This window comes from Balaenoptera physalus (genome assembly GCF_965194825.1).
Source record: "Balaenoptera physalus genome assembly, contig: HAP1_SCAFFOLD_1340, whole genome shotgun sequence".
Taxonomy (NCBI): Eukaryota; Metazoa; Chordata; class Mammalia; order Artiodactyla; family Balaenopteridae; genus Balaenoptera; species Balaenoptera physalus.
This window is the reverse complement of record NW_028125456.1, coordinates 118,724-146,199: the sequence shown is the minus strand read 5'-3', so window position 1 is coordinate 146,199 and position 27,476 is coordinate 118,724. Positions and strand designations below refer to the sequence as shown.

Below are 27,476 nucleotides of genomic sequence, written 5' to 3'. Positions count from 1 at the left end.
CCTTCAGTCCCATTCCCATTTCTGGTTGCGCAGAGGCCCTACTTCCTGTGTATGACGCGGAGCCATAGGATTGCGGGCAGGAGCCAAGTTCTCCATACAGTGAAGACCCCAGTGTGCCTTGGTTATAGTAATATACCTGGCTTCCTTCCTGGTAGGGAAGTGACAGGCGGCTATGCCCCTGATTTGGAATCTGAGATGGTGCTCCCTGAGCAAGCCTGGCAGAAAGTGATGGATATAGAGGGACCATGTTATTGGCGTCTGAAGTTTTATCATACTGGGCTGCCATAAACATGGAGGAAGCAGCTGGGTGCCGGTCAGTGAGTGCCAGAGTAAAGTCTCCGAGTGAAGAGGAATTCTTTTCAGTGCTTCCTGTGATGTCCCACTCAAGAACACCTGGATAGGAAGGAGCTGAAGTGGAGATCTGGCTGTGGTCAGTAACTCCAGATAACATAGTCGTGCTGGAATGTTGGTAAAGGTAGGCACTACCCATGAGTGTCTGGAAAGAGGTACCGGTAGCCGATGCCGAACTGACGGCAGGGGCAGAGACTCTGGAGAAGTTGCAGACACTTCGTGTTAGGGAAGTTGCATTGCTCACCACAGGAAGAGAATGCTGCAGAGAATTTAGAGTTCCAAGTAGAGATGGATTTTGGAAATTTTCTGTAAGAACAAGAGGGTCATGAAAAACTCAGGGAGGTTGAGAAATTCTCACTACGTTTGAGGAACAGCATTATCTTAAGGTTCTTGCTCTCAGGACACCTCTACTATCGACCCTTCCTGAGAAACCCAAAATCAGACAGTTAATGATGGCTGTAAGGACTGAGCAGTTTTCCACTCTTCTGTATTAACTGCCTGTGCTCCCATCTTGGGCACAGATGGGCAGAAGAGCCAAGTGGTATGGTTCAGACATTGTTCTCTAGGCTGGAAGCAACCTTCTCCCTGCCCTGTCTTTCCCTTCAGCCTGCACTCGTATTGACTTCTATGCTATTTCCTAGACTGGAAGCATTTTAGAACTAGGAGGCCCTTAGAGAACTTTCTCTTTTTTCAGTCTCATTTCATGAGTAAGGAAACTGAGGCTCAGAGAGGTCGGGTTGACTTGTTCAAGTTCTCTCATTATGTTAGTGTCATTACCAGGTTTCAGAACCTAAGTATCCTGACTTCCTTGCCAGGACTCCACTCTGAGCATGATAGTGCCAGAAAGCAGGAGAAATAGAACTTATAATATAAGCATTTTTTTTGTCCATTAGAAAACAGTACGGCCATTACCATTGTCATCTTCAGTGTCTCCCTTTGCTTGTGCAGTTCCCACGCTATTACCTAGAGTTGACGTATAGCTCAGTCCAACTGGTGAACTGAAAGAGTCATTTTTGCCCTCTTCAAGCCTGGTTTCTCATCCTACCTCAAAATGATTACCCGAAAGTGGATTTCTTAAGTGCTTTTGGAAAGAGAAAAGTTATCTGATTACTTCAGATTACTCATCTATAAAGTGGTTATAACACCACCACCAATAATAATAGCAGTAATAATTAATAGATGAATAAGCTGATCTATTGCATATGATTTATATGGAGGAAGATACAATAAGTTCTAGAAAGACAAAGAAAAATCATGAAAAACATGTTACGTAACGAAAAAGAAATCCATAGATATTAATGAAAACTGGGGTATGTGGGCAAGTATCAAAGCCTAATGAATTTACTAACAAATGACATTCTGTACCATACATGCAATATTATGAAAGTGAATTTTGCCCACTCTATTTTAGTGAATACTATTAACCAAAAAACACGATGGAGGTGATAGAGGTGAATGAATTCCTAGCCAATGCATACAGACAGAGACGATAAATCAGTAAAAAATGCACAACAAGCAACAGAATGCAACAAATGTGAATGTATAGGTAGCCACAACATATATAGACAAGTATTTCAATGAAAACCGGTACAAAGCAGACAGCAAAATAGTAAGTGTAAAAGAGTTTCATTATTGTGCTCATTCATATTTTTACCCAGCAAGTAACAGGTATTAAGCCTAGGAGAAATATATCTTTCCATGAATATAACTCATATAATAAGCAGAAAGGAAGCTTAAAAAGTATCAAGAAGGTTTTTGTATTTATCCTAGAACTTAGAATCATCTTCCACATCCAAGAAGATGACATCCCAAGACCTCAAAAAACCATCATCCCTAGAATCCAATTAAAAAAGATTTTCAAATGTAAGAAAATCCAAAGGACTCCACAACATTGTTTTAGATAAATGTGGATGTTTGTGTTTTCTTTTTTTCTTTTGCCGTGCCGCGTGGCCCTGGCCGTGAAAGCACCGAGTCCTAAAGCGCTGGACCGCCAGGGAATTCCCTAAATGGGGAATTAGAGATGTGGGGCTTGACTTTTTCTTTTTCTTCTCCGGTAGCTAAGATCTACAAGCGAACGATGGCTGTTGATCAATGTGCTCTCTGTGTTAGGAAGGAAATAACTGTAAAAATGAAAAGCAACCTTGCCTTAGAAGCTACATATCACACAAAGGAAATAGTCCTTCTGATTCAATGTAGAAGATATCATTTAAAATGTTTAATTGGTCAAATGTCTACCTAGTTTAAAAATTAGAAAGAATAGAACACTGAAAAGCAGCCCCCTAGATAACCACTTTGGTTTCTGGTTTCTAGGAAGCATCATTTCTAAAACATACTTCTAAAATGTTTCTATTCCAAACTGTCAAGTGCCAGCTGTATTCAGAGAGGCAATAAAAGAAAGAAAACGGAGTATGACTTTTCTGATAGGCTGCCCTTCCTGGTGATCCCCTGTTCTGGCCTTACTTTCCTTCTTAGTCTGTTAATGTAAGGATTTGCTACCATCAGCTTTGTTTTGCCCTGCTCTGAGCAGATTTCCCTCTGTGCTGTTTCTGCTTTAATTTAAAATCTTTGGCTCCCATCAACATTCCATGGCAAACTGCCTCTTTCTTGAGAGCTCCTCTATGCTTTCCCTCTTCATTCTTATATTTTTTTCCCATCTCTTGGTTCCTGTTGGCCTGTGCTAATGAAAACAATCCTAAACTTGCTTACGTTTGACTCTGTGCCTCCCTATATAGCCCAGTACTCTCCATCCTCTCTCCCTATTCTCTCTTTTCAACTAGTCGAAATACTAGTGGAGGGAGACCATTGGAGATGAAACATCTTGGTATATATCGCTAGTTTTCTGTGTCACCTGGCTTTTCTATGTTTCTGTTGAAACACTCTTTTGAGAAGTCTCTGATTTCATTTTCTACATGGGTACCCTTTAAGGCTCAATATTGGAAAAGAAGGGGATCAGAGTGATCAACCCAATGTGGTATCCTAACGTAACAGATAAGGAAAGCAGCAGGCTTTGTGAGGCAGTCAGTGATTTGTCCAAAGTCACACAGACAGTAAACGTCAAAGTCAAAACTGAAATTAGGTCTCCAGACTTGTAGTTCAATACTTTCCCTCATTATTCCACGCTATTTTGAATCTCCTCCTCAATTTAGGGGCAAAAGAAATCGAACGCAAAACTTTCCAAAGTTTCTTTTCTTACCTGACATGGTCAGAGAAGAGGAGACATCAACTGCAGGTACAAGGGATGAGGAGACAACACTAGAGGATGTCTGAGTGGCTGCAGCTGAACGGCGCACGTGTCCAGTACAAAGGTCACTGGTTACTGGTCCAAACGGCTCCACGGAAACCCCAAGACCTCTACCAAGTGGTAGTAGGTTTGGTAGGAGAGTGATGTCACAAAGCAGGCAGTTGAAAGGTATGAGCTAGCCAATAGGGAGGTCCGATCCCCAACAGGAGGGCGGGCTTGGGTGAAGAGAGCGTAGGAGAGCTAAAACAACCCCTCAATTTCTGAGCTCTGGGGAGGAAATCCTAGAAGACAGATTTACCTCCCCCAGGCTCTTCCATTAGGGAAATCATTGCAACATTTCTTACAGACGTTCATTAATATAATTAACTAACAGTTACTTATATTCTACAGAGTATTCTATTTTATGTATCATATACTTAGAGCTATATAGATCTTATTTAACTAGTATCCTTAGGAAGGAAAGAGCCATGTAGTTTGAACTATTACAGTTGTAACTTGGTTAAAGAGCAGGGTGAAGTTTGTTGAGTGTACCCTGTGGAGAATGTTGTGGTCCAAGGCTCTTCTCTTTTAGTTTCTTCTCCTTGACTCCTACCTTCCTTGGGCTGGGCTAGGCTGGGGGCCAGGTTGGACTTGCGACTTAACATTTCTCTTCCGCTTTCTTTTTTTTTTTTTTCTTCCATTATGGGCATTGCTTCTAGGACAAGCCTTGGTCTTGCATTGGATGTTCCTTCCTGTCAACTTCCAGCAGCAGGAGTCTTCTTTTCAGTGCTTGATGCTTCACGAAATAGACTCTGCCCATTGGCAGCAAATACCAGAGAGCTAGGAGACAGAGCTGGTTGCAGACCTTTCCTCTTCCAGCCCTTGGTTGCAATTGTTTTGCCCATGATTTGCTAGCTCTAGTTCCTTGGGCCACACAGGTATCCTGCCATCCAGCTCTTTTTATATGTGAGAGACATTCTGAACACTGTCCCTCTTTCTTTGCACAGAAGTATATACAGTGTGGCAGTTACCGTAATCTCCTCCCCCTTGCAAACAGCCCCTCTAGAATCTCGGACCTCTAGGACTCTCTGTCTTGCATGCTTGGGTGCAAGGCCAAGCACAATGAAGAGGAGAATAATTAGAGAAAGAGGAGGACATTGGTGGAGAACTGGGAGCAGGTAAGGTGAAAGGGCACCGGAGAAAAGAGATGCATGTAGGTTTTTTGGTTTCTGTGGGAAACAAGTTGACACACTTGGGCCTCATTTTGTATTAACAGAACAGAGAGTTGTAGATATAAGTAGCTAGATCGTGCAGCAACTGCCATGAAGTCTGTACACTGAAGAGAACAGTCTCACATCTAGTTTTCATTTTGTTTTATGTCATATTACCTTATTTATACCATTCACTGGTATGTTTGTAGAACGCAGATGTTTTCAAATGCTCTGGTTTTGTCTACATGGTTATTTCCTTGTCCTATTTGTAAGGAATCCAACATTGTAAGACATATTGCATGTTTTTCTCTTGACGATTGTTTACCTTGAAGCGTCATGAGCTAACTTGAGCTGTTGGATTTTGTGGAGAAACTTTAAAAAGGGTCTGTGAAAAAGGCATTGTGGTGAGTCGCATTATGCACCCGAGCGTAAGGAGCAGATATCTGCCACCAGCCCAGCTTGGCCTGGATTGCCTCTGTGTTAGTTCCCCTGGTTAGTGCTTTTCTCCCTAACCACTCTTGTGACTGTGATAATGTGAGTTAAGGGCTGAGTTGCTAGTGATTTATGTGTGAGGTAGGCTGGTTTGAGGGAGGAAATCTATGGACCTAGTCATTTTCCTTGGTGGTAAGCTTTCAGGGGTGCAAAGATCGATCTTCCTGGGGACTTTTCTGGTACCAGGAAGATATCGCATAGATGGGACCTCCAAAGACACACATTTAATTTTTAGGCCTGTTGTTCCTATTATGGGATGTGAGTTTCTTCACTGATGGGGATGCTGCTTATCTGAGAAGAAACTGTGAAAGGTGGTGTAGTATAGAGGTGTGGCTTAAGCTTTTAAGTTTTCTTCAAGGTTTTTCCCCTAAGCTTCATACTTCAGACGGCCTACTTACATGAGACTAGTATGTGATGTCAGGCTAACAACTTCCTAAATACCTGCAAGCCAGATCAGTGTCTCTTTTCTCTATATTCCCATGGAAATCAAGGGTCCCGCCGAATTTTCCATCGAAACAGTTGATTTGTGCTGTCTCTAGGAATTCTACAGGGCGTACCGTTGCTTCCTAACCGGTGTCATTTGGGAGATCCACCTCTGTACGTTCAAATGATTAATTTTGAGACTCTGCTCATGTGTGCAGTAAACCCTTTAATTCCCTAAGACCTTCCTTTCCTCCATCTCATACCCCATTAAGCCCGCTTCAGTTTATCTCCTGAATTTCTTTGGAATCTGTCAGCTCTCCCTCAACATCCTAATACTGAACTTGCCTGTCTGTTGCGATTAGGTCCTAACTAGTGTCCATATATCTTGTTTCCCTCCAATCCATTCTTCACACAAGAAAGCTTCAAAGCAAGTTGGAACATTGCTCATAAACATCGCTCACAAACATTGTTTTGAGAATAGAAAACACACTGGTGGCCTTTAAGACTCTGCGTGCTCTAGAATCCTCTCTGCTTCTCTAGCCCCATCTTGTGCCACGTTTGCCCTCACTTTCTATGCTTCAGATACACTGAATTAACCTTAGTTCTCACTCATCTGACAGAAGTCAGTTGAGAAATTATTTTTCACTGTGATTCCTAGCATTAAGGAATTTGATGATCAGGTTTTGTATGAGGACTAAAACTAAACTGGGAAGTGGAAGAATTGCGTTTCAACTGTTTCAGTCAACACGCATGTATTAATGATACCTAAGTATTGAACACCGGGCTAGGTTTCATGAGGGATACAGAAGTTCTGGCCATCTCTGGTTTTGGGTATCCCTTATTTGTTGAGACCTTTGCGTTGTTTGGTTGCCTTTTGTCTGTTTTCCAGATGGGAAAACAGGAACAAGGGAAGTATAGGTTATTACTAGGTGGGGTTGAACAAGTGGAGCAGCAAACTGCAAAGCAGAAAGAAGAGGGACGTACTATAGAGGGATGTGATTTCCATTTTCAAGGCGCCTGCGTCCTGTGCAGGGAGACAGCCTAACATAAAATGTGCCTAACAAAAGATCTATTGACTTCTTACTAAAAATCTCCAGTTCATATAACCCAGGGGTTTATACCTTCTCCTTTAAAAGTTCTATTCCTGGGACTTCCCTGGTGGTCCAGTGGTGAAGACTCTGCGCTTCCAATGCAGCAGGCGTGGGTTCAATCCCTGGTTGGGGAGCTAAGATCCCACATGCTGCGCAGCCAAAGAAATTTTTTTCAAAAGTTATACTCCTGTGTTGTTGAATTTAGTGGTTTAGATTTTGTTTGAATGTTAAGAAGATTTCAGTTTATTTACCAGGAACAAACAAAACATAATGTAAAAATAGTTTCCCAGAAACGATTTCCATCGTTCTCTTCTTCCCTTTCTCCCGCAGACTGACTGGTGTTTCATCTTGACAAGTTCTCTGAAGTTCTCTGTCATTCCATAGGAAAGCGGTCTGGCTTGGAGGTTGCAATCCCAGGGAATTTTTCATCAGCGGGGAAGTCTCCATCACTACAGAGGAATCAAGGTTGAAGTCAGTCCCGGGTAAGTGAGATGCTCCCCCTAAACACCAACACAGCAGTCGTGTACCTTTCAAGGGGTTCAGGGGCAAGATGGGCAAGGCATTTCTACTAACTCTTCTTAAGGATCATGGACAGTGTGCCCTATGCTACGAGGTAAGCCGTGACTGTTGTAATTCTTACTGGTGATCATTTCATGTCACTGATCCTTGGCTCTCTTTGTATCTCATAGGACTGTTGTTAAGTCCAATACAAAATGAGTCTTCTTTTTAAAAAACTGAAATGTTTTACAAAGCCTAGCATTCTCATAGAGAGTCCTTTGAATTCTCCCCACTTTCCCGAGAGGCTAAGAACACTTCACACCATGAACTAGGAGAGGGGGTAGAGCCCTTTCTGATGAAATATAGAAACAAAGACAGAGTCTTAGCCTGCTTGCTCTCTGGACAGGATCTCGGACCACAAGGTCTTAAATCCTGGTATAAATGACGGAAGTGAGGACAGTTCAACTGGCACTCTCATAACAAGAGTTCTGAAACACCTTCCAAAGAGACTGTAGCGGTAGACGAGGGAAGGGAGTGCTACAGTGTGGTAGTACAGGGGGAATGCTCGGCTACAGCAGTGAAAAATGTGGTACCTATTGGTGTGCTCTCGGGGTTCTTGTACATGTAGCATAGATGACCTTTACAGTGTCCCTCCCACCTTCCCACCTGCATTAGGTGTTCTGTTTTTTTGTTTGTTTGTTTGTTTTTAATTTACGTTTATTGATTGATTGATTGATTGAACTTATTTATTCTACGTATTTATTTTTTTGGCTGCACTGGGTCCTCATTGCTGTGCACGGGCTTTCTCTAGTTGCGGCTAGCGGGGTCTACTCTTGGTTGCGGTGTGCGGGCTTCTCATCGCGGTGGCCTCTCTTGTTGCGGAGCATGGGCTGTAGGCGCGTGGGCTTCGGTAGTTGCGGCTCACGGGCTCTGGAATGCAGGCTCAGTCGTTGTGGCACATGCGCTTAGTTGCTGCACGGCATGTGGGATCTTCGCAGACCGGGGCTCGAAGCCGTGTCCCCTGCATTGGCAGGCGCCACCAGGGAAGCCCTAGCTGTTCTTATATAGAGTCTAAAAACAGAGAGCACTGAGAGAAGGTAGTGGTTATTAAAGGCTCAGGATCTAAATTCTACCTGTCTCTACACCCCTTCCCAGCTGTCGATTTGACCCCGTTTGTGAATGCCGACCTCATTCTTCAACTTTCTCTGCCGTTTGTATACTCACCTTGAAAACTTGTTTCTGTGATGCGTTGAGCAGACACAGGGTGGCAGATTGCAGAGGTGGAAGCTGGTGGTCGGATATTTGCGGGCTGAATCTCCTTCAGTCCCATTCCCATTTCTGGTTGCGCAGAGGCCCTACTTCCTGTGTATGACGCGGAGCCATAGGATTGCGGGCAGGAGCCAAGTTCTCCATACAGTGAAGACCCCAGTGTGCCTTGGTTATAGTAATATACCTGGCTTCCTTCCTGGTAGGGAAGTGACAGGCGGCTATGCCCCTGATTTGTTCGTGGGCCTCCTGATGCAGCAGTTCCCTTGGCTCTGGCCCTGTCGTCAGCTGCCCCTAGGAGGACTCTGAGCCCTAGCTACTTCTCTGGTAGATTTGCCTATTCCCCCACTATAATCACACCTGAATAAGGCAACTCAAACCTTTCAGAGATGTGTCGTGAACCTCTTGTTTTCTGAAATACCTATCTGGTGGTTGTGAGACTTAAGGCCAACCTCCCCGAGAGACTTTGTTTCTATTTCTCCTAGTAAACCTAGACTCATCTCCTGTCACCTTCAACTCTACTCCAATTGTGTTCTTTCAACCCAGACCCCTGACCCTGCTTTTTACTTCTGCCATTTCATCCTCACTCCTGCTTCCTTTCCTAAATCCATACGTCTCTTTTGGCCTTCCTAGCCCTGGGCCAAGTTCCTTCCTCTTTCCTCAGTTTTTACCCCTTTCCTTCATTCTCCCATCCAACTTTCAGTCCTTCCTTTCTCACGCCCCAGTTAGCAGCATCTCAAAATTCGAAAGGTTTATTACTCATCTATTAATTCTATTCCATTTACTTATTCGGTTCTATACCTATCTTACCTATGTATGGAAGAACCGCTGGTAGCCAAGGTGGCAGCAAGAATCCTAGCAGCTGTCACCTGACGTATCCGTAGTAGTCAGCAATTTCCATTTCTTTGTCCCTCTGGGTGAAAAATTGCAGCTTCCCCGAAGAGGTGTATCTGGCAGCATTCTCCCGTTGTTGTTGAGCCCGCCTCTTCATGGCCTCTCGCTCTGGCCTCTGCTCTTGTTCGATGGGCTTTGACATGACTGGCTCAGGCACGTTGGGTTCCCTCCATGGAACTCGTTGCTTGCTGAAGTCTTGGAGTAGAAGTTGGGTTTGGAGCTTGGGTGGGGACTGGCGCTTAGTCACAGCAGGGGGAACAGGCTCGCGCTGGAGAGAAGCGCCAGATGAAGTTTTGTAGGGTGCAGGCCTAGGAGCAGCAGGCTGAGGGACACGAGGCTGGGTATGGTTGGTCCAAGCCGGTTGGGTTGGGTTGGCCACAGTTGGCTGAGCTGGTTTGGCGGGACCTGGCAAAGAGGCAGGAGCTGGCTGGGATGAATTGACTGCAGCAGGTTGAGCTGAGTCAGTAGAACCAGGCTGGGCACGGTAAGCCACAGCAGGCCGATGTGAGGCCAGAGACTGTGGCCTCCGAGGAGCGGGTCGAGCTTGAGGCTTGTCCCAGGCAGAAAAAGGCAGAGGTATCAACTTGACCTTCCCAGGAGGAGGCCGCTCACACTGGGATGGAGATGGACACTCTGTTTCAGCACTGCTGTCTGGTTTCTGGGCTTGGACTTGCGTTTTCTCAGGCCTCTTACCCTCACGTGGGGTATGCCGCCGTGGCTGGATCGCTGGGGGTGGCTGGGGGTCTTTGGGGTTGCTTGAATTTCCCAAGAGCCGACAGGAAGAGAGCCCAGTTTTCGTCTCATTCTTCTTCCCCAGCGCATGAAGAACCTTCACAGACTCCAGCATGCGCACGCCAAGGGAGGTTCGAGGCTTTTGAAAGCTCTCTTGGCGAAGCTCAGTTTGGTGTTCCTTTCGCTTCGTGTTGGGGATTGCTGGCTTGTCTTCTGCCTTGACTTTGTTCCCTGACTGCTTGTTCTCTTCAGCCTTGTTTCTTCCTCTGGTCCTTTTGGTCTTTTCCTGCCCATGGCTCTCAGTTTTGCTGATCTTTCCGGATGCAGCTTTCTGAGGTTTGCCTTGAGAGTGCTTGGCCGTGTTCGCAGGAGCCCTGTCACTGACTGCAGCAGTGCATATAACCGCTTCTCCCCCTAACAGGCACTCTGGATCCTTTGGCTGGATTTTGGCCTTGGGAGCACCACCGATAGGCTCAGAGGCTTTCTGTTTGTTCTTCCTGGGTTGATCAGAGGGAACCTTTACGACACTTGGCTTTTCCTGCACCTGATTCACCTTAATGGCTCTGGTGTCTTCAGCTTTGATCACGTTGGGACCTTGGGATCGATCAAGATCTTTCCAAGAATTAAAGAGCTGGGGAAGGTGAATATCCTCCGCCAGTGTAGTAATGTCTGCAAGACCACTGCTAGGTTCAGTCCCATTTTCAAGTGTCCCTAGGTCCTGACGACTCAGGCTGTTCTCTCCCAGATCAGCATTTTCAGAACCAGGCTGCTCCTCTTGGCTGAGGGGATCGGTGCAGGCCAGCGGCTGGGGAATATCAGGGATTCCCAAAGGGAGTAGTGGAGGATCTTGGTTTTCTATTGGGATCTGGTAGGCCTCCAGAGGCTTTGACAGCTTGGTTTTGATATCCTCCACGTTCTTACTCTCTGTTTGTCCCTGGCTTGGAGCTGGAGGCAGGGCCAGGAGACGCCTGGCACTCTGGACTGGAGCTGTCACTGAAATGTCCCCAAGTTCAGATGGTGGGTTACTCTCAAGTATGTGACTGTTTCTGCTACTGCAGGACTTGGGGAGTTCTTGAGTTTGTGTCACACAAAACGTCTGGCTTGGAGGTTGCAATCCCAGGGAATTTTTCATCACCAGGGAAGGCTCCATCACTACAAAGGGATCAAGGGAGAAGTCAGTCCCTGGTAAATGAGATGCTCCCCCTAAACACCAACACAGCAGTCATGTACCTTTCAAGGGGTTCAGGGGCAAGATGGGCAAGGCATTTCTACTAACTCTTCTTAAGGATCATGGACAGTGCCCTATGCTACGAGGTAAGCGGTGACTGTTGTAATGCTTAACTGGTGATCATTTCATGTCACTGATCCTTGGCTCTCTTTGTATCTCATAGGACTGTTGTAAGTCCAATACAAAATGAGTCTTCTTTTTAAACAACTGAAATGTTTTACAAAGCCTAGCATTCTCATATAGAGTCCTTTCAATTCTCCCCACTTTCCCGAGAGGCTAAGAACACTTCACACCATGAACTAGGAGAGGGGGTAGAGCCCTTTCTGATGAAATACAGAAACAAAGACAGAGTCTTAGCCTGCTTGCTCTCTGGACAGGATCTCGGACCACAAGGTCTTAAATCCTGGTATAAATGACGGAAGTGAGGACACTTCAACTGGCACTCTCATAACAAGAGTTCTGAGACACCTTCCAAAGAGACTGTAGCAGTAGACGAGGGAAGGGAGTGCTACAGTGTGGTAGTACAGGGGGAATGCTCGGCTACAGCAGTGAAAAATGTGGTACCTATTGGTGTGCTCTCGGGGTTCTTGTACATGTAGCATAGATGACCTTTACAGTGTCCCTGCCACCTTCCCACCTGCATTAGGTGTTCTTTTTGTTTTTTTGTTTTTTTGTTTTTTTTTAATTTACGTTTATTTATTGATTGATTGTTTGAACTTATTTATTCTACGTATTTATTTTTTTGGCTGCACAGGGTCTTCATTGCTGTGCACGGGCTTTCTCTAGTTGCGGCTAGCGGGGTCTACTCTTGGTTGCGCTGTGCGGGCTTCTCTTGTTGCGGAGCATGCGCTCTAGGCGCGTGGGCTTCGGTAGTTGCGGCTCACGGGCTCTAGAATGCAGGCTCAGTCGTTGTGGCACATGGGCTTAGTTGCTCCACGGCATGTGGGATCTTCCCAGACCAGGGCTCGAACCCGTGTCCCCCGCATTGCATTGGCAGGCGGATTCTTAACCACGGCGCCACCAGGGAAGCCCTAGGTGTTCTTACATAGAGTCTAAAAACAGAGGGCACTGAGCGAAGGTAGTGGTTACTAAAGGCTCAGGATCTAAATTCTACCTGTCTCTACACCCCTTCCCAGCTGTCGATTTGACCCCATTTGTGAATGCCGACCTCATTCTTCAGCTTTCTCTGCCGTTTGTATACTCACCTTGAAAACTTGTTTCTGTGATGCGTTGAGCAGACACAGGGTGGCAGATTGCAGAGGTGGAAGCTGGTGGTCGGATATTTGTGGGCTGAATCTCCTTCAGTCCCATTCCCATTTCTGGTTGCGCAGAGGCCCTACTTCCTGTGTATGACGCGGAGCCATAGGATTGCGGGCAGGAGCCAAGTTCTCCATACAGTGAAGACCCCAGTGTGCCTTGGTTATAGTAATATACCTGGCTTCCTTCCTGGTAGGGAAGTGACAGGCGGCTATGCCCCTGATTTGGAATCTGAGATGGTGCTCCCTGAGCAAGCCTGGCAGAAAGTGATGGATATAGAGGGACCATGTTATTGGCGTCTGAAGTTTTATCATACTGGGCTGCCATAAACATGGAGGAAGCAGCTGGGTGCCGGTCAGTGAGTGCCAGAGTAAAGTCTCCGAGTGAAGAGGAATTCTTTTCAGTGCTTCCTGTGATGTCCCACTCAAGAACACCTGGATAGGAAGGAGCTGAAGTGGAGATCTGGCTGTGGTCAGTAACTCCAGATAACATAGTCGTGCTGGAATGTTGGTAAAGGTAGGCACTACCCATGAGTGTCTGGAAAGAGGTACCGGTAGCCGATGCCGAACTGACGGCAGGGGCAGAGACTCTGGAGAAGTTGCAGACACTTCGTGTTAGGGAAGTTGCATTGCTCACCACAGGAAGAGAATGCTGCAGAGAATTTAGAGTTCCAAGTAGAGATGGATTTTGGAAATTTTCTGTAAGAACAAGAGGGTCATGAAAAACTCAGGGAGGTTGAGAAATTCTCACTACGTTTGAGGAACAGCATTATCTTAAGGTTCTTGCTCTCAGGACACCTCTACTATCGACCCTTCCTGAGAAACCCAAAATCAGACAGTTAATGATGGCTGTAAGGACTGAGCAGTTTTCCACTCTTCTGTATTAACTGCCTGTGCTCCCATCTTGGGCACAGATGGGCAGAAGAGCCAAGTGGTATGGTTCAGACATTGTTCTCTAGGCTGGAAGCAACCTTCTCCCTGCCCTGTCTTTCCCTTCAGCCTGCACTCGTATTGACTTCTATGCTATTTCCTAGACTGGAAGCATTTTAGAACTAGGAGGCCCTTAGAGAACTTTCTCTTTTTTCAGTCTCATTTCATGAGTAAGGAAACTGAGGCTCAGAGAGGTCGGGTTGACTTGTTCAAGTTCTCTCATTATGTTAGTGTCATTACCAGGTTTCAGAACCTAAGTATCCTGACTTCCTTGCCAGGACTCCACTCTGAGCATGATAGTGCCAGAAAGCAGGAGAAATAGAACTTATAATATAAGCATTTTTTTTGTCCATTAGAAAACAGTACGGCCATTACCATTGTCATCTTCAGTGTCTCCCTTTGCTTGTGCAGTTCCCACGCTATTACCTAGAGTTGACGTATAGCTCAGTCCAACTGGTGAACTGAAAGAGTCATTTTTGCCCTCTTCAAGCCTGGTTTCTCATCCTACCTCAAAATGATTACCCGAAAGTGGATTTCTTAAGTGCTTTTGGAAAGAGAAAAGTTATCTGATTACTTCAGATTACTCATCTATAAAGTGGTTATAACACCACCACCAATAATAATAGCAGTAATAATTAATAGATGAATAAGCTGATCTATTGCATATGATTTATATGGAGGAAGATACAATAAGTTCTAGAAAGACAAAGAAAAATCATGAAAAACATGTTACGTAACGAAAAAGAAATCCATAGATATTAATGAAAACTGGGGTATGTGGGCAAGTATCAAAGCCTAATGAATTTACTAACAAATGACATTCTGTACCATACATGCAATATTATGAAAGTGAATTTTGCCCACTCTATTTTAGTGAATACTATTAACCAAAAAACACGATGGAGGTGATAGAGGTGAATGAATTCCTAGCCAATGCATACAGACAGAGACGATAAATCAGTAAAAAATGCACAACAAGCAACAGAATGCAACAAATGTGAATGTATAGGTAGCCACAACATATATAGACAAGTATTTCAATGAAAACCGGTACAAAGCAGACAGCAAAATAGTAAGTGTAAAAGAGTTTCATTATTGTGCTCATTCATATTTTTACCCAGCAAGTAACAGGTATTAAGCCTAGGAGAAATATATCTTTCCATGAATATAACTCATATAATAAGCAGAAAGGAAGCTTAAAAAGTATCAAGAAGGTTTTTGTATTTATCCTAGAACTTAGAATCATCTTCCACATCCAAGAAGATGACATCCCAAGACCTCAAAAAACCATCATCCCTAGAATCCAATTAAAAAAGATTTTCAAATGTAAGAAAATCCAAAGGACTCCACAACATTGTTTTAGATAAATGTGGATGTTTGTGTTTTCTTTTTTTCTTTTGCCGTGCCGCGTGGCCCTGGCCGTGAAAGCACCGAGTCCTAAAGCGCTGGACCGCCAGGGAATTCCCTAAATGGGGAATTAGAGATGTGGGGCTTGACTTTTTCTTTTTCTTCTCCGGTAGCTAAGATCTACAAGCGAACGATGGCTGTTGATCAATGTGCTCTCTGTGTTAGGAAGGAAATAACTGTAAAAATGAAAAGCAACCTTGCCTTAGAAGCTACATATCACACAAAGGAAATAGTCCTTCTGATTCAATGTAGAAGATATCATTTAAAATGTTTAATTGGTCAAATGTCTACCTAGTTTAAAAATTAGAAAGAATAGAACACTGAAAAGCAGCCCCCTAGATAACCACTTTGGTTTCTGGTTTCTAGGAAGCATCATTTCTAAAACATACTTCTAAAATGTTTCTATTCCAAACTGTCAAGTGCCAGCTGTATTCAGAGAGGCAATAAAAGAAAGAAAACGGAGTATGACTTTTCTGATAGGCTGCCCTTCCTGGTGATCCCCTGTTCTGGCCTTACTTTCCTTCTTAGTCTGTTAATGTAAGGATTTGCTACCATCAGCTTTGTTTTGCCCTGCTCTGAGCAGATTTCCCTCTGTGCTGTTTCTGCTTTAATTTAAAATCTTTGGCTCCCATCAACATTCCATGGCAAACTGCCTCTTTCTTGAGAGCTCCTCTATGCTTTCCCTCTTCATTCTTATATTTTTTTCCCATCTCTTGGTTCCTGTTGGCCTGTGCTAATGAAAACAATCCTAAACTTGCTTACGTTTGACTCTGTGCCTCCCTATATAGCCCAGTACTCTCCATCCTCTCTCCCTATTCTCTCTTTTCAACTAGTCGAAATACTAGTGGAGGGAGACCATTGGAGATGAAACATCTTGGTATATATCGCTAGTTTTCTGTGTCACCTGGCTTTTCTATGTTTCTGTTGAAACACTCTTTTGAGAAGTCTCTGATTTCATTTTCTACATGGGTACCCTTTAAGGCTCAATATTGGAAAAGAAGGGGATCAGAGTGATCAACCCAATGTGGTATCCTAACGTAACAGATAAGGAAAGCAGCAGGCTTTGTGAGGCAGTCAGTGATTTGTCCAAAGTCACACAGACAGTAAACGTCAAAGTCAAAACTGAAATTAGGTCTCCAGACTTGTAGTTCAATACTTTCCCTCATTATTCCACGCTATTTTGAATCTCCTCCTCAATTTAGGGGCAAAAGAAATCGAACGCAAAACTTTCCAAAGTTTCTTTTCTTACCTGACATGGTCAGAGAAGAGGAGACATCAACTGCAGGTACAAGGGATGAGGAGACAACACTAGAGGATGTCTGAGTGGCTGCAGCTGAACGGCGCACGTGTCCAGTACAAAGGTCACTGGTTACTGGTCCAAACGGCTCCACGGAAACCCCAAGACCTCTACCAAGTGGTAGTAGGTTTGGTAGGAGAGTGATGTCACAAAGCAGGCAGTTGAAAGGTATGAGCTAGCCAATAGGGAGGTCCGATCCCCAACAGGAGGGCGGGCTTGGGTGAAGAGAGCGTAGGAGAGCTAAAACAACCCCTCAATTTCTGAGCTCTGGGGAGGAAATCCTAGAAGACAGATTTACCTCCCCCAGGCTCTTCCATTAGGGAAATCATTGCAACATTTCTTACAGACGTTCATTAATATAATTAACTAACAGTTACTTATATTCTACAGAGTATTCTATTTTATGTATCATATACTTAGAGCTATATAGATCTTATTTAACTAGTATCCTTAGGAAGGAAAGAGCCATGTAGTTTGAACTATTACAGTTGTAACTTGGTTAAAGAGCAGGGTGAAGTTTGTTGAGTGTACCCTGTGGAGAATGTTGTGGTCCAAGGCTCTTCTCTTTTAGTTTCTTCTCCTTGACTCCTACCTTCCTTGGGCTGGGCTAGGCTGGGGGCCAGGTTGGACTTGCGACTTAACATTTCTCTTCCGCTTTCTTTTTTTTTTTTTTCTTCCATTATGGGCATTGCTTCTAGGACAAGCCTTGGTCTTGCATTGGATGTTCCTTCCTGTCAACTTCCAGCAGCAGGAGTCTTCTTTTCAGTGCTTGATGCTTCACGAAATAGACTCTGCCCATTGGCAGCAAATACCAGAGAGCTAGGAGACAGAGCTGGTTGCAGACCTTTCCTCTTCCAGCCCTTGGTTGCAATTGTTTTGCCCATGATTTGCTAGCTCTAGTTCCTTGGGCCACACAGGTATCCTGCCATCCAGCTCTTTTTATATGTGAGAGACATTCTGAACACTGTCCCTCTTTCTTTGCACAGAAGTATATACAGTGTGGCAGTTACCGTAATCTCCTCCCCCTTGCAAACAGCCCCTCTAGAATCTCGGACCTCTAGGACTCTCTGTCTTGCATGCTTGGGTGCAAGGCCAAGCACAATGAAGAGGAGAATAATTAGAGAAAGAGGAGGACATTGGTGGAGAACTGGGAGCAGGTAAGGTGAAAGGGCACCGGAGAAAAGAGATGCATGTAGGTTTTTTGGTTTCTGTGGGAAACAAGTTGACACACTTGGGCCTCATTTTGTATTAACAGAACAGAGAGTTGTAGATATAAGTAGCTAGATCGTGCAGCAACTGCCATGAAGTCTGTACACTGAAGAGAACAGTCTCACATCTAGTTTTCATTTTGTTTTATGTCATATTACCTTATTTATACCATTCACTGGTATGTTTGTAGAACGCAGATGTTTTCAAATGCTCTGGTTTTGTCTACATGGTTATTTCCTTGTCCTATTTGTAAGGAATCCAACATTGTAAGACATATTGCATGTTTTTCTCTTGACGATTGTTTACCTTGAAGCGTCATGAGCTAACTTGAGCTGTTGGATTTTGTGGAGAAACTTTAAAAAGGGTCTGTGAAAAAGGCATTGTGGTGAGTCGCCTTATGCACCCGAGCGTAAGGAGCAGATATCTGCCACCAGCCCAGCTTGGCCTGGATTGCCTCTGTGTTAGTTCCCCTGGTTAGTGCTTTTCTCCCTAACCACTCTTGTGACTGTGATAATGTGAGTTAAGGGCTGAGTTGCTAGTGATTTATGTGTGAGGTAGGCTGGTTTGAGGGAGGAAATCTATGGACCTAGTCATTTTCCTTGGTGGTAAGCTTTCAGGGGTGCAAAGATCGATCTTCCTGGGGACTTTTCTGGTACCAGGAAGATATCGCATAGATGGGACCTCCAAAGACACACATTTAATTTTTAGGCCTGTTGTTCCTATTATGGGATGTGAGTTTCTTCACTGATGGGGATGCTGCTTATCTGAGAAGAAACTGTGAAAGGTGGTGTAGTATAGAGGTGTGGCTTAAGCTTTTAAGTTTTCTTCAAGGTTTTTCCCCTAAGCTTCATACTTCAGACGGCCTACTTACATGAGACTAGTATGTGATGTCAGGCTAACAACTTCCTAAATACCTGCAAGCCAGATCAGTGTCTCTTTTCTCTATATTCCCATGGAAATCAAGGGTCCCGCCGAATTTTCCATCGAAACAGTTGATTTGTGCTGTCTCTAGGAATTCTACAGGGCGTACCGTTGCTTCCTAACCGGTGTCATTTGGGAGATCCACCTCTGTACGTTCAAATGATTAATTTTGAGACTCTGCTCATGTGTGCAGTAAACCCTTTAATTCCCTAAGACCTTCCTTTCCTCCATCTCATACCCCATTAAGCCCGCTTCAGTTTATCTCCTGAATTTCTTTGGAATCTGTCAGCTCTCCCTCAACATCCTAATACTGAACTTGCCTGTCTGTTGCGATTAGGTCCTAACTAGTGTCCATATATCTTGTTTCCCTCCAATCCATTCTTCACACAAGAAAGCTTCAAAGCAAGTTGGAACATTGCTCATAAACATCGCTCACAAACATTGTTTTGAGAATAGAAAACACACTGGTGGCCTTTAAGACTCTGCGTGCTCTAGAATCCTCTCTGCTTCTCTAGCCCCATCTTGTGCCACGTTTGCCCTCACTTTCTATGCTTCAGATACACTGAATTAACCTTAGTTCTCACTCATCTGACAGAAGTCAGTTGAGAAATTATTTTTCACTGTGATTCCTAGCATTAAGGAATTTGATGATCAGGTTTTGTATGAGGACTAAAACTAAACTGGGAAGTGGAAGAATTGCGTTTCAACTGTTTCAGTCAACACGCATGTATTAATGATACCTAAGTATTGAACACCGGGCTAGGTTTCATGAGGGATACAGAAGTTCTGGCCATCTCTGGTTTTGGGTATCCCTTATTTGTTGAGACCTTTGCGTTGTTTGGTTGCCTTTTGTCTGTTTTCCAGATGGGAAAACAGGAACAAGGGAAGTATAGGTTATTACTAGGTGGGGTTGAACAAGTGGAGCAGCAAACTGCAAAGCAGAAAGAAGAGGGACGTACTATAGAGGGATGTGATTTCCATTTTCAAGGCGCCTGCGTCCTGTGCAGGGAGACAGCCTAACATAAAATGTGCCTAACAAAAGATCTATTGACTTCTTACTAAAAATCTCCAGTTCATATAACCCAGGGGTTTATACCTTCTCCTTTAAAAGTTCTATTCCTGGGACTTCCCTGGTGGTCCAGTGGTGAAGACTCTGCGCTTCCAATGCAGCAGGCGTGGGTTCAATCCCTGGTTGGGGAGCTAAGATCCCACATGCTGCGCAGCCAAAGAAATTTTTTTCAAAAGTTATACTCCTGTGTTGTTGAATTTAGTGGTTTAGATTTTGTTTGAATGTTAAGAAGATTTCAGTTTATTTACCAGGAACAAACAAAACATAATGTAAAAATAGTTTCCCAGAAACGATTTCCATCGTTCTCTTCTTCCCTTTCTCCCGCAGACTGACTGGTGTTTCATCTTGACAAGTTCTCTGAAGTTCTCTGTCATTCCATAGGAAAGCGGTCTGGCTTGGAGGTTGCAATCCCAGGGAATTTTTCATCAGCGGGGAAGTCTCCATCACTACAGAGGAATCAAGGTTGAAGTCAGTCCCGGGTAAGTGAGATGCTCCCCCTAAACACCAACACAGCAGTCGTGTACCTTTCAAGGGGTTCAGGGGCAAGATGGGCAAGGCATTTCTACTAACTCTTCTTAAGGATCATGGACAGTGCCCTATGCTACGAGGTAAGCGGTGACTGTTGTAATTCTTACTGGTGATCATTTCATGTCACTGATCCTTGGCTCTCTTTGTATCTCATAGGACTGTTGTAAGTCCAATACAAAATGAGTCTTCTTTTTAAAAAACTGAAATGTTTTACAAAGCCTAGCATTCTCATATAGAGTCCTTTCAATTCTCCCCACTTTCCCGAGAGGCTAAGAACACTTCACACCATGAACTAGGAGAGGGGGTAGAGCCCTTTCTGATGAAATATAGAAACAAAGACAGAGTCTTAGCCTGCTTGCTCTCTGGACAGGATCTCGGACCACAAGGTCTTAAATCCTGGTATAAATGACGGAAGTGAGGACACTTCAACTGGCACTCTCATAACAAGAGTTCTGAAACACCTTCCAAAGAGACTGTAGCAGTAGACGAGGGAAGGGAGTGCTACAGTGTGGTAGTACAGGGGGAATGCTCGGCTACAGCAGTGAAAAATGTGGTACCTATTGGTGTGCTCTTGGGGTTCTTGTACATGTAGCATAGATGACCTTTACAGTGTCCCTCCCACCTTCCCACCTGCATTAGGTGTTCTGTTTTTTTGTTTTTTTTTTTTTTTTAATTTACGTTTATTGATTGATTGATTGATTGAACTTATTTATTCTACGTATTTATTTTTTTGGCTGCACTGGGTCCTCATTGGTGTGCACGGGCTTTCTCTAGTTGCGGCTAGCGGGGTCTACTCTTGGTTGCGGTGTGCGGGCTTCTCATCGCGGTGGCCTCTCTTGTTGCGGAGCATGGGCTGTAGGCGCGTGGGCTTCGGTAGTTGCGGCTCACGGGCTCTGGAATGCAGGCTCAGTCGTTGTGGCACATGCGCTTAGTTGCTGCACGGCATGTGGGATCTTCGCAGACCGGGGCTCGAAGCCGTGTCCCCTGCATTGGCAGGCGCCACCAGGGAAGCCCTAGCTGTTCTTATATAGAGTCTAAAAACAGAGAGCACTGAGAGAAGGTAGTGGTTATTAAAGGCTCAGGATCTAAATTCTACCTGTCTCTACACCCCTTCCCAGCTGTCGATTTGACCCCGTTTGTGAATGCCGACCTCATTCTTCAACTTGCTCTGCCGTTTGTATACTCACCTTGAAAACTTGTTTCTGTGATGCGTTGAGCAGACACAGGGTGGCAGATTGCAGAGGTGGAAGCTGGTGGTCGGATATTTGCGGGCTGAATCTCCTTCAGTCCCATTCCCATTTCTGGTTGCGCAGAGGCCCTACTTCCTGTGTATGACGCGGAGCCATAGGATTGCGGGCAGGAGCCAAGTTCTCCATACAGTGAAGACCCCAGTGTGCCTTGGTTATAGTAATATACCTGGCTTCCTTCCTGGTAGGGAAGTGACAGGCGGCTATGCCCCTGATTTGTTCGTGGGCCTCCTGATACAGCAGTTCCCTTGGCTCTGGCCCTGTCGTCAGCTGCCCCTAGGAGGACTCTGAGCCCTAGCCACTTCTCTGGTAGATTTGCCTATTCCCCCACTATAATCACACCTGAATAAGGCAACTCAAACCTTTCAGAGATGTGTCGTGAACCTCTTGTTTTCTGAAATACCTATCTGGTGGTTGTGAGACTTAAGGCCAACCTCCCCGAGAGACTTTGTTTCTATTTCTCCTAGTAAACCTAGACTCATCTCCTGTCACCTTCAACTCTACTCCAATTGTGTTCTTTCAACCCAGACCCCTGACCCTGCTTTTTACTTCTGCCATTTCATCCTCACTCCTGCTTCCTTTCCTAAATCCATACGTCTCTTTTGGCCTTCCTAGCCCTGGGCCAAGTTCCTTCCTCTTTCCTCAGTTTTTACCCCTTTCCTTCATTCTCCCATCCAACTTTCAGGCCTGCCTTTCTCACGCCCCAGTTAGCAGCATCTCAAAATTCGAAAGGTTTATTACTCATCTATTAATTCTATTCCATTTACTTATTCGGTTCTATACCTATCTTACCTATGTATGGAAGAACCGCTGGTAGCCAAGGTGGCAGCAAGAATCCTAGCAGCTGTCACCTGACGTATCCGTAGTAGTCAGCAATTTCCATTTCTTTGTCCCTCTGGGTGAAAAATTGCAGCTTCCCCGAAGAGGTGTATCTGGCAGCATTCTCCCGTTGTTGTTGAGCCCGCCTCTTCATGGCCTCTCGCTCTGGCCTCTGCTCTTGTTCGATGGGCTTTGACATGACTGGCTCAGGCACGTTGGGTTCCCTCCATGGAACTCGTTGCTTGCTGAAGTCTTGGAGTAGAAGTTGGGTTTGGAGCTTGGGTGGGGACTGGCGCTTAGTCACAGCAGGGGGAACAGGCTCGCGCTGGAGAGAAGCGCCAGATGAAGTTTTGTAGGGTGCAGGCCTAGGAGCAGCAGGCTGAGGGACACGAGGCTGGGTATGGTTGGTCCAAGCCGGTTGGGTTGGGTTGGCCACAGTTGGCTGAGCTGGTTTGGCGGGACCTGGCAAAGAGGCAGGAGCTGGCTGGGATGAATTGACTGCAGCAGGTTGAGCTGAGTCAGTAGAACCAGGCTGGGCACGGTAAGCCACAGCAGGCCGATGTGAGGCCAGAGACTGTGGCCTCCGAGGAGCGGGTCGAGCTTGAGGCTTGTCCCAGGCAGAAAAAGGCAGAGGTATCAACTTGACCTTCCCAGGAGGAGGCCGCTCACACTGGGATGGAGATGGACACTCTGTTTCAGCACTGCTGTCTGGTTTCTGGGCTTGGACTTGCGTTTTCTCAGGCCTCTTACCCTCACGTGGGGTATGCCGCCGTGGCTGGATCGCTGGGGGTGGCTGGGGGTCTTTGGGGTTGCTTGAATTTCCCAAGAGCCGACAGGAAGAGAGCCCAGTTTTCGTCTCATTCTTCTTCCCCAGCGCATGAAGAACCTTCACAGACTCCAGCATGCGCACGCCAAGGGAGGTTCGAGGCTTTTGAAAGCTCTCTTGGCGAAGCTCAGTTTGGTGTTCCTTTCGCTTCGTGTTGGGGATTGCTGGCTTGTCTTCTGCCTTGACTTTGTTCCCTGACTGCTTGTTCTCTTCAGCCTTGTTTCTTCCTCTGGTCCTTTTGGTCTTTTCCTGCCCATGGCTCTCAGTTTTGCTGATCTTTCCGGATGCAGCTTTCTGAGGTTTGCCTTGAGAGTGCTTGGCCGTGTTCGCAGGAGCCCTGTCACTGACTGCAGCAGTGCATATAACCGCTTCTCCCCCTAACAGGCACTCTGGATCCTTTGGCTGGATTTTGGCCTTGGGAGCACCACCGATAGGCTCAGAGGCTTTCTGTTTGTTCTTCCTGGGTTGATCAGAGGGAACCTTTACGACACTTGGCTTTTCCTGCACCTGATTCACCTTAATGGCTCTGGTGTCTTCAGCTTTGATCACGTTGGGACCTTGGGATCGATCAAGATCTTTCCAAGAATTAAAGAGCTGGGGAAGGTGAATATCCTCCGCCAGTGTAGTAATGTCTGCAAGACCACTGCTAGGTTCAGTCCCATTTTCAAGTGTCCCTAGGTCCTGACGACTCAGGCTGTTCTCTCCCAGATCAGCATTTTCAGAACCAGGCTGCTCCTCTTGGCTGAGGGGATCGGTGCAGGCCAGCGGCTGGGGAATATCAGGGATTCCCAAAGGGAGTAGTGGAGGATCTTGGTTTTCTATTGGGATCTGGTAGGCCTCCAGAGGCTTTGACAGCTTGGTTTTGATATCCTCCACGTTCTTACTCTCTGTTTGTCCCTGGCTTGGAGCTGGAGGCAGGGCCAGGAGACGCCTGGCACTCTGGACTGGAGCTGTCACTGAAATGTCCCCAAGTTCAGATGGTGGGTTACTCTCAAGTATGTGACTGTTTCTGCTACTGCAGGACTTGGGGAGTTCTTGAGTTTGTGTCACACAAAACGTCTGGCTTGGAGGTTGCAATCCCAGGGAATTTTTCATCACCAGGGAAGTCTCCATCACTACAAAGGGATCAAGGGAGAAGTCAGTCCCTGGTAAATGAGATGCTCCCCCTAAACACCAACACAGCAGTCATGTACCTTTCAAGGGGTTCAGGGGCAAGATGGGCAAGGCATTTCTACTAACTCTTCTTAAGGATCATGGACAGTGCCCTATGCTACGAGGTAAGCGGTGACTGTTGTAATGCTTAACTGGTGATCATTTCATGTCACTGATCCTTGGCTCTCTTTGTATCTCATAGGACTGTTGTAAGTCCAATACAAAATGAGTCTTCTTTTTAAAAAACTGAAATGTTTTACAAAGCCTAGCATTCTCATAGAGAGTCCTTTGAATTCTCCCCACTTTCCCGAGAGGCTAAGAACACTTCACACCATGAACTAGGAGAGGGGGTAGAGCCCTTTCTGATGAAATATAGAAACAAAGACAGAGTCTTAGCCTGCTTGCTCTCTGGACAGGATCTCGGACCACAAGGTCTTAAATCCTGGTATAAATGACGGAAGTGAGGACACTTCAACTGGCACTCTCATAACAAGAGTTCTGAAACACCTTCCAAAGAGACTGTAGCAGTAGACGAGGGAAGGGAGTGCTACAGTGTGGTAGTACAGGGGGAATGCTCGGCTACAGCAGTGAAAAATGTGGTACCTATTGGTGTGCTCTTGGGGTTCTTGTACATGTAGCATAGATGACCTTTACAGTGTCCCTCCCACCTTCCCACCTGCATTAGGTGTTCTGTTTTTTTGTTTTTTTTTTTTTTTTAATTTACGTTTATTGATTGATTGATTGATTGAACTTATTTATTCTACGTATTTATTTTTTTGGCTGCACTGGGTCCTCATTGGTGTGCACGGGCTTTCTCTAGTTGCGGCTAGCGGGGTCTACTCTTGGTTGCGGTGTGCGGGCTTCTCATCGCGGTGGCCTCTCTTGTTGCGGAGCATGGGCTGTAGGCGCGTGGGCTTCGGTAGTTGCGGCTCACGGGCTCTGGAATGCAGGCTCAGTCGTTGTGGCACATGCGCTTAGTTGCTGCACGGCATGTGGGATCTTCGCAGACCGGGGCTCGAAGCCGTGTCCCCTGCATTGGCAGGCGCCACCAGGGAAGCCCTAGCTGTTCTTATATAGAGTCTAAAAACAGAGAGCACTGAGAGAAGGTAGTGGTTATTAAAGGCTCAGGATCTAAATTCTACCTGTCTCTACACCCCTTCCCAGCTGTCGATTTGACCCCGTTTGTGAATGCCGACCTCATTCTTCAACTTGCTCTGCCGTTTGTATACTCACCTTGAAAACTTGTTTCTGTGATGCGTTGAGCAGACACAGGGTGGCAGATTGCAGAGGTGGAAGCTGGTGGTCGGATATTTGCGGGCTGAATCTCCTTCAGTCCCATTCCCATTTCTGGTTGCGCAGAGGCCCTACTTCCTGTGTATGACGCGGAGCCATAGGATTGCGGGCAGGAGCCAAGTTCTCCATACAGTGAAGACCCCAGTGTGCCTTGGTTATAGTAATATACCTGGCTTCCTTCCTGGTAGGGAAGTGACAGGCGGCTATGCCCCTGATTTGTTCGTGGGCCTCCTGATACAGCAGTTCCCTTGGCTCTGGCCCTGTCGTCAGCTGCCCCTAGGAGGACTCTGAGCCCTAGCCACTTCTCTGGTAGATTTGCCTATTCCCCCACTATAATCACACCTGAATAAGGCAACTCAAACCTTTCAGAGATGTGTCGTGAACCTCTTGTTTTCTGAAATACCTATCTGGTGGTTGTGAGACTTAAGGCCAACCTCCCCGAGAGACTTTGTTTCTATTTCTCCTAGTAAACCTAGACTCATCTCTCCTGTCACCTTCAACTCTACTCCAATTGTGTTCTTTCAACCCAGACCCCTGACCCTGCTTTTTACTTCTGCCATTTCATCCTCACTCCTGCTTCCTTTCCTAAATCCATACGTCTCTTTTGGCCTTCCTAGCCCTGGGCCAAGTTCCTTCCTCTTTCCTCAGTTTTTACCCTTTCCTTCATTCTCCCATCCAACTTTCAGGCCTTCCTTTCTCACGCCCCAGTTAGCAGCATCTCAAAATTCGAAAGGTTTATTACTCATCTATTAATTCTATTCCATTTACTTATTCGGTTCTATACCTATCTTACCTATGTATGGAAGAACCGCTGGTAGCCAAGGTGGCAGCAAGAATCCTAGCAGCTGTCACCTGACGTATCCGTAGTAGTCAGCAATTTCCATTTCTTTGTCCCTCTGGGTGAAAAATTGCAGCTTCCCCGAAGAGGTGTATCTGGCAGCATTCTCCCGTTGTTGTTGAGCCCGCCTCTTCATGGCCTCTCGCTCTGGCCTCTGCTCTTGTTCGATGGCTTTGACATGACTGGCTCAGGCACGTTGGGTTCCCTCCATGGAACTCGTTGCTTGCTGAAGTCTTGGAGTAGAAGTTGGGTTTGGAGCTTGGGTGGGGACTGGCGCTTAGTCACAGCAGGGGGAACAGGCTCGCGCTGGAGAGAAGCGCCAGATGAAGTTTTGTAGGGTGCAGGCCTAGGAGCAGCAGGCTGAGGGACACGAGGCTGGGTATGGTTGGTCCAAGCCGGTTGGGTTGGGTTGGCCACAGTTGGCTGAGCTGGTTTGGCGGGACCTGGCAAAGAGGCAGGAGCTGGCTGGGATGAATTGACTGCAGCAGGTTGAGCTGAGTCAGTAGAACCAGGCTGGGCACGGTAAGCCACAGCAGGCCGATGTGAGGCCAGAGACTGTGGCCTCCGAGGAGCGGGTCGAGCTTGAGGCTTGTCCCAGGCAGAAAAAGGCAGAGGTATCAACTTGACCTTCCCAGGAGGAGGCCGCTCACACTGGGATGGAGATGGACACTCTGTTTCAGCACTGCTGTCTGGTTTCTGGGCTTGGACTTGCGTTTTCTCAGGCCTCTTACCCTCACGTGGGGTATGCCGCCGTGGCTGGATCGCTGGGGGTGGCTGGGGGTCTTTGGGGTTGCTTGAATTTCCCAAGAGCCGACAGGAAGAGAGCCCAGTTTTCGTCTCATTCTTCTTCCCCAGCGCATGAAGAACCTTCACAGACTCCAGCATGCGCACGCCAAGGGAGGTTCGAGGCTTTTGAAAGCTCTCTTGGCGAAGCTCAGTTTGGTGTTCCTTTCGCTTCGTGTTGGGGATTGCTGGCTTGTCTTCTGCCTTGACTTTGTTCCCTGACTGCTTGTTCTCTTCAGCCTTGTTTCTTCCTCTGGTCCTTTTGGTCTTTTCCTGCCCATGGCTCTCAGTTTTGCTGATCTTTCCGGATGCAGCTTTCTGAGGTTTGCCTTGAGAGTGCTTGGCCGTGTTCGCAGGAGCCCTGTCACTGACTGCAGCAGTGCATATAACCGCTTCTCCCCCTAACAGGCACTCTGGATCCTTTGGCTGGATTTTGGCCTTGGGAGCACCACCGATAGGCTCAGAGGCTTTCTGTTTGTTCTTCCTGGGTTGATC

General features: G+C 46.1%; 1 protein-coding gene and 1 pseudogene across 2 annotated transcripts; both read right to left on the bottom strand.

Annotated features, from left to right (window-relative positions):
• Window positions 1-9,417: 9,417 nt before the first annotated feature.
• LOC309653868 (uncharacterized protein C2orf78 pseudogene) lies at window positions 9,418-11,328 on the bottom strand (annotated as a pseudogene). The gene has a single exon. The product of its transcript is annotated as an uncharacterized protein C2orf78 pseudogene (transcript).
• Window positions 11,329-12,478: 1,150 nt separating this feature from the next.
• Window positions 12,479-27,356, bottom strand: LOC309653864 (uncharacterized protein C2orf78-like; the record flags this gene model as incomplete). Its single annotated transcript, XM_082478645.1, has 4 exons — window positions 12,479-13,361; window positions 16,249-16,364; window positions 26,213-26,352; window positions 26,808-27,356. Coding segments are annotated over 4 exons (1,584 nt in total), but the record flags the coding sequence as incomplete, so codon positions are not given.
• Between the last annotated feature and the right edge of the window lie 120 nt (window positions 27,357-27,476).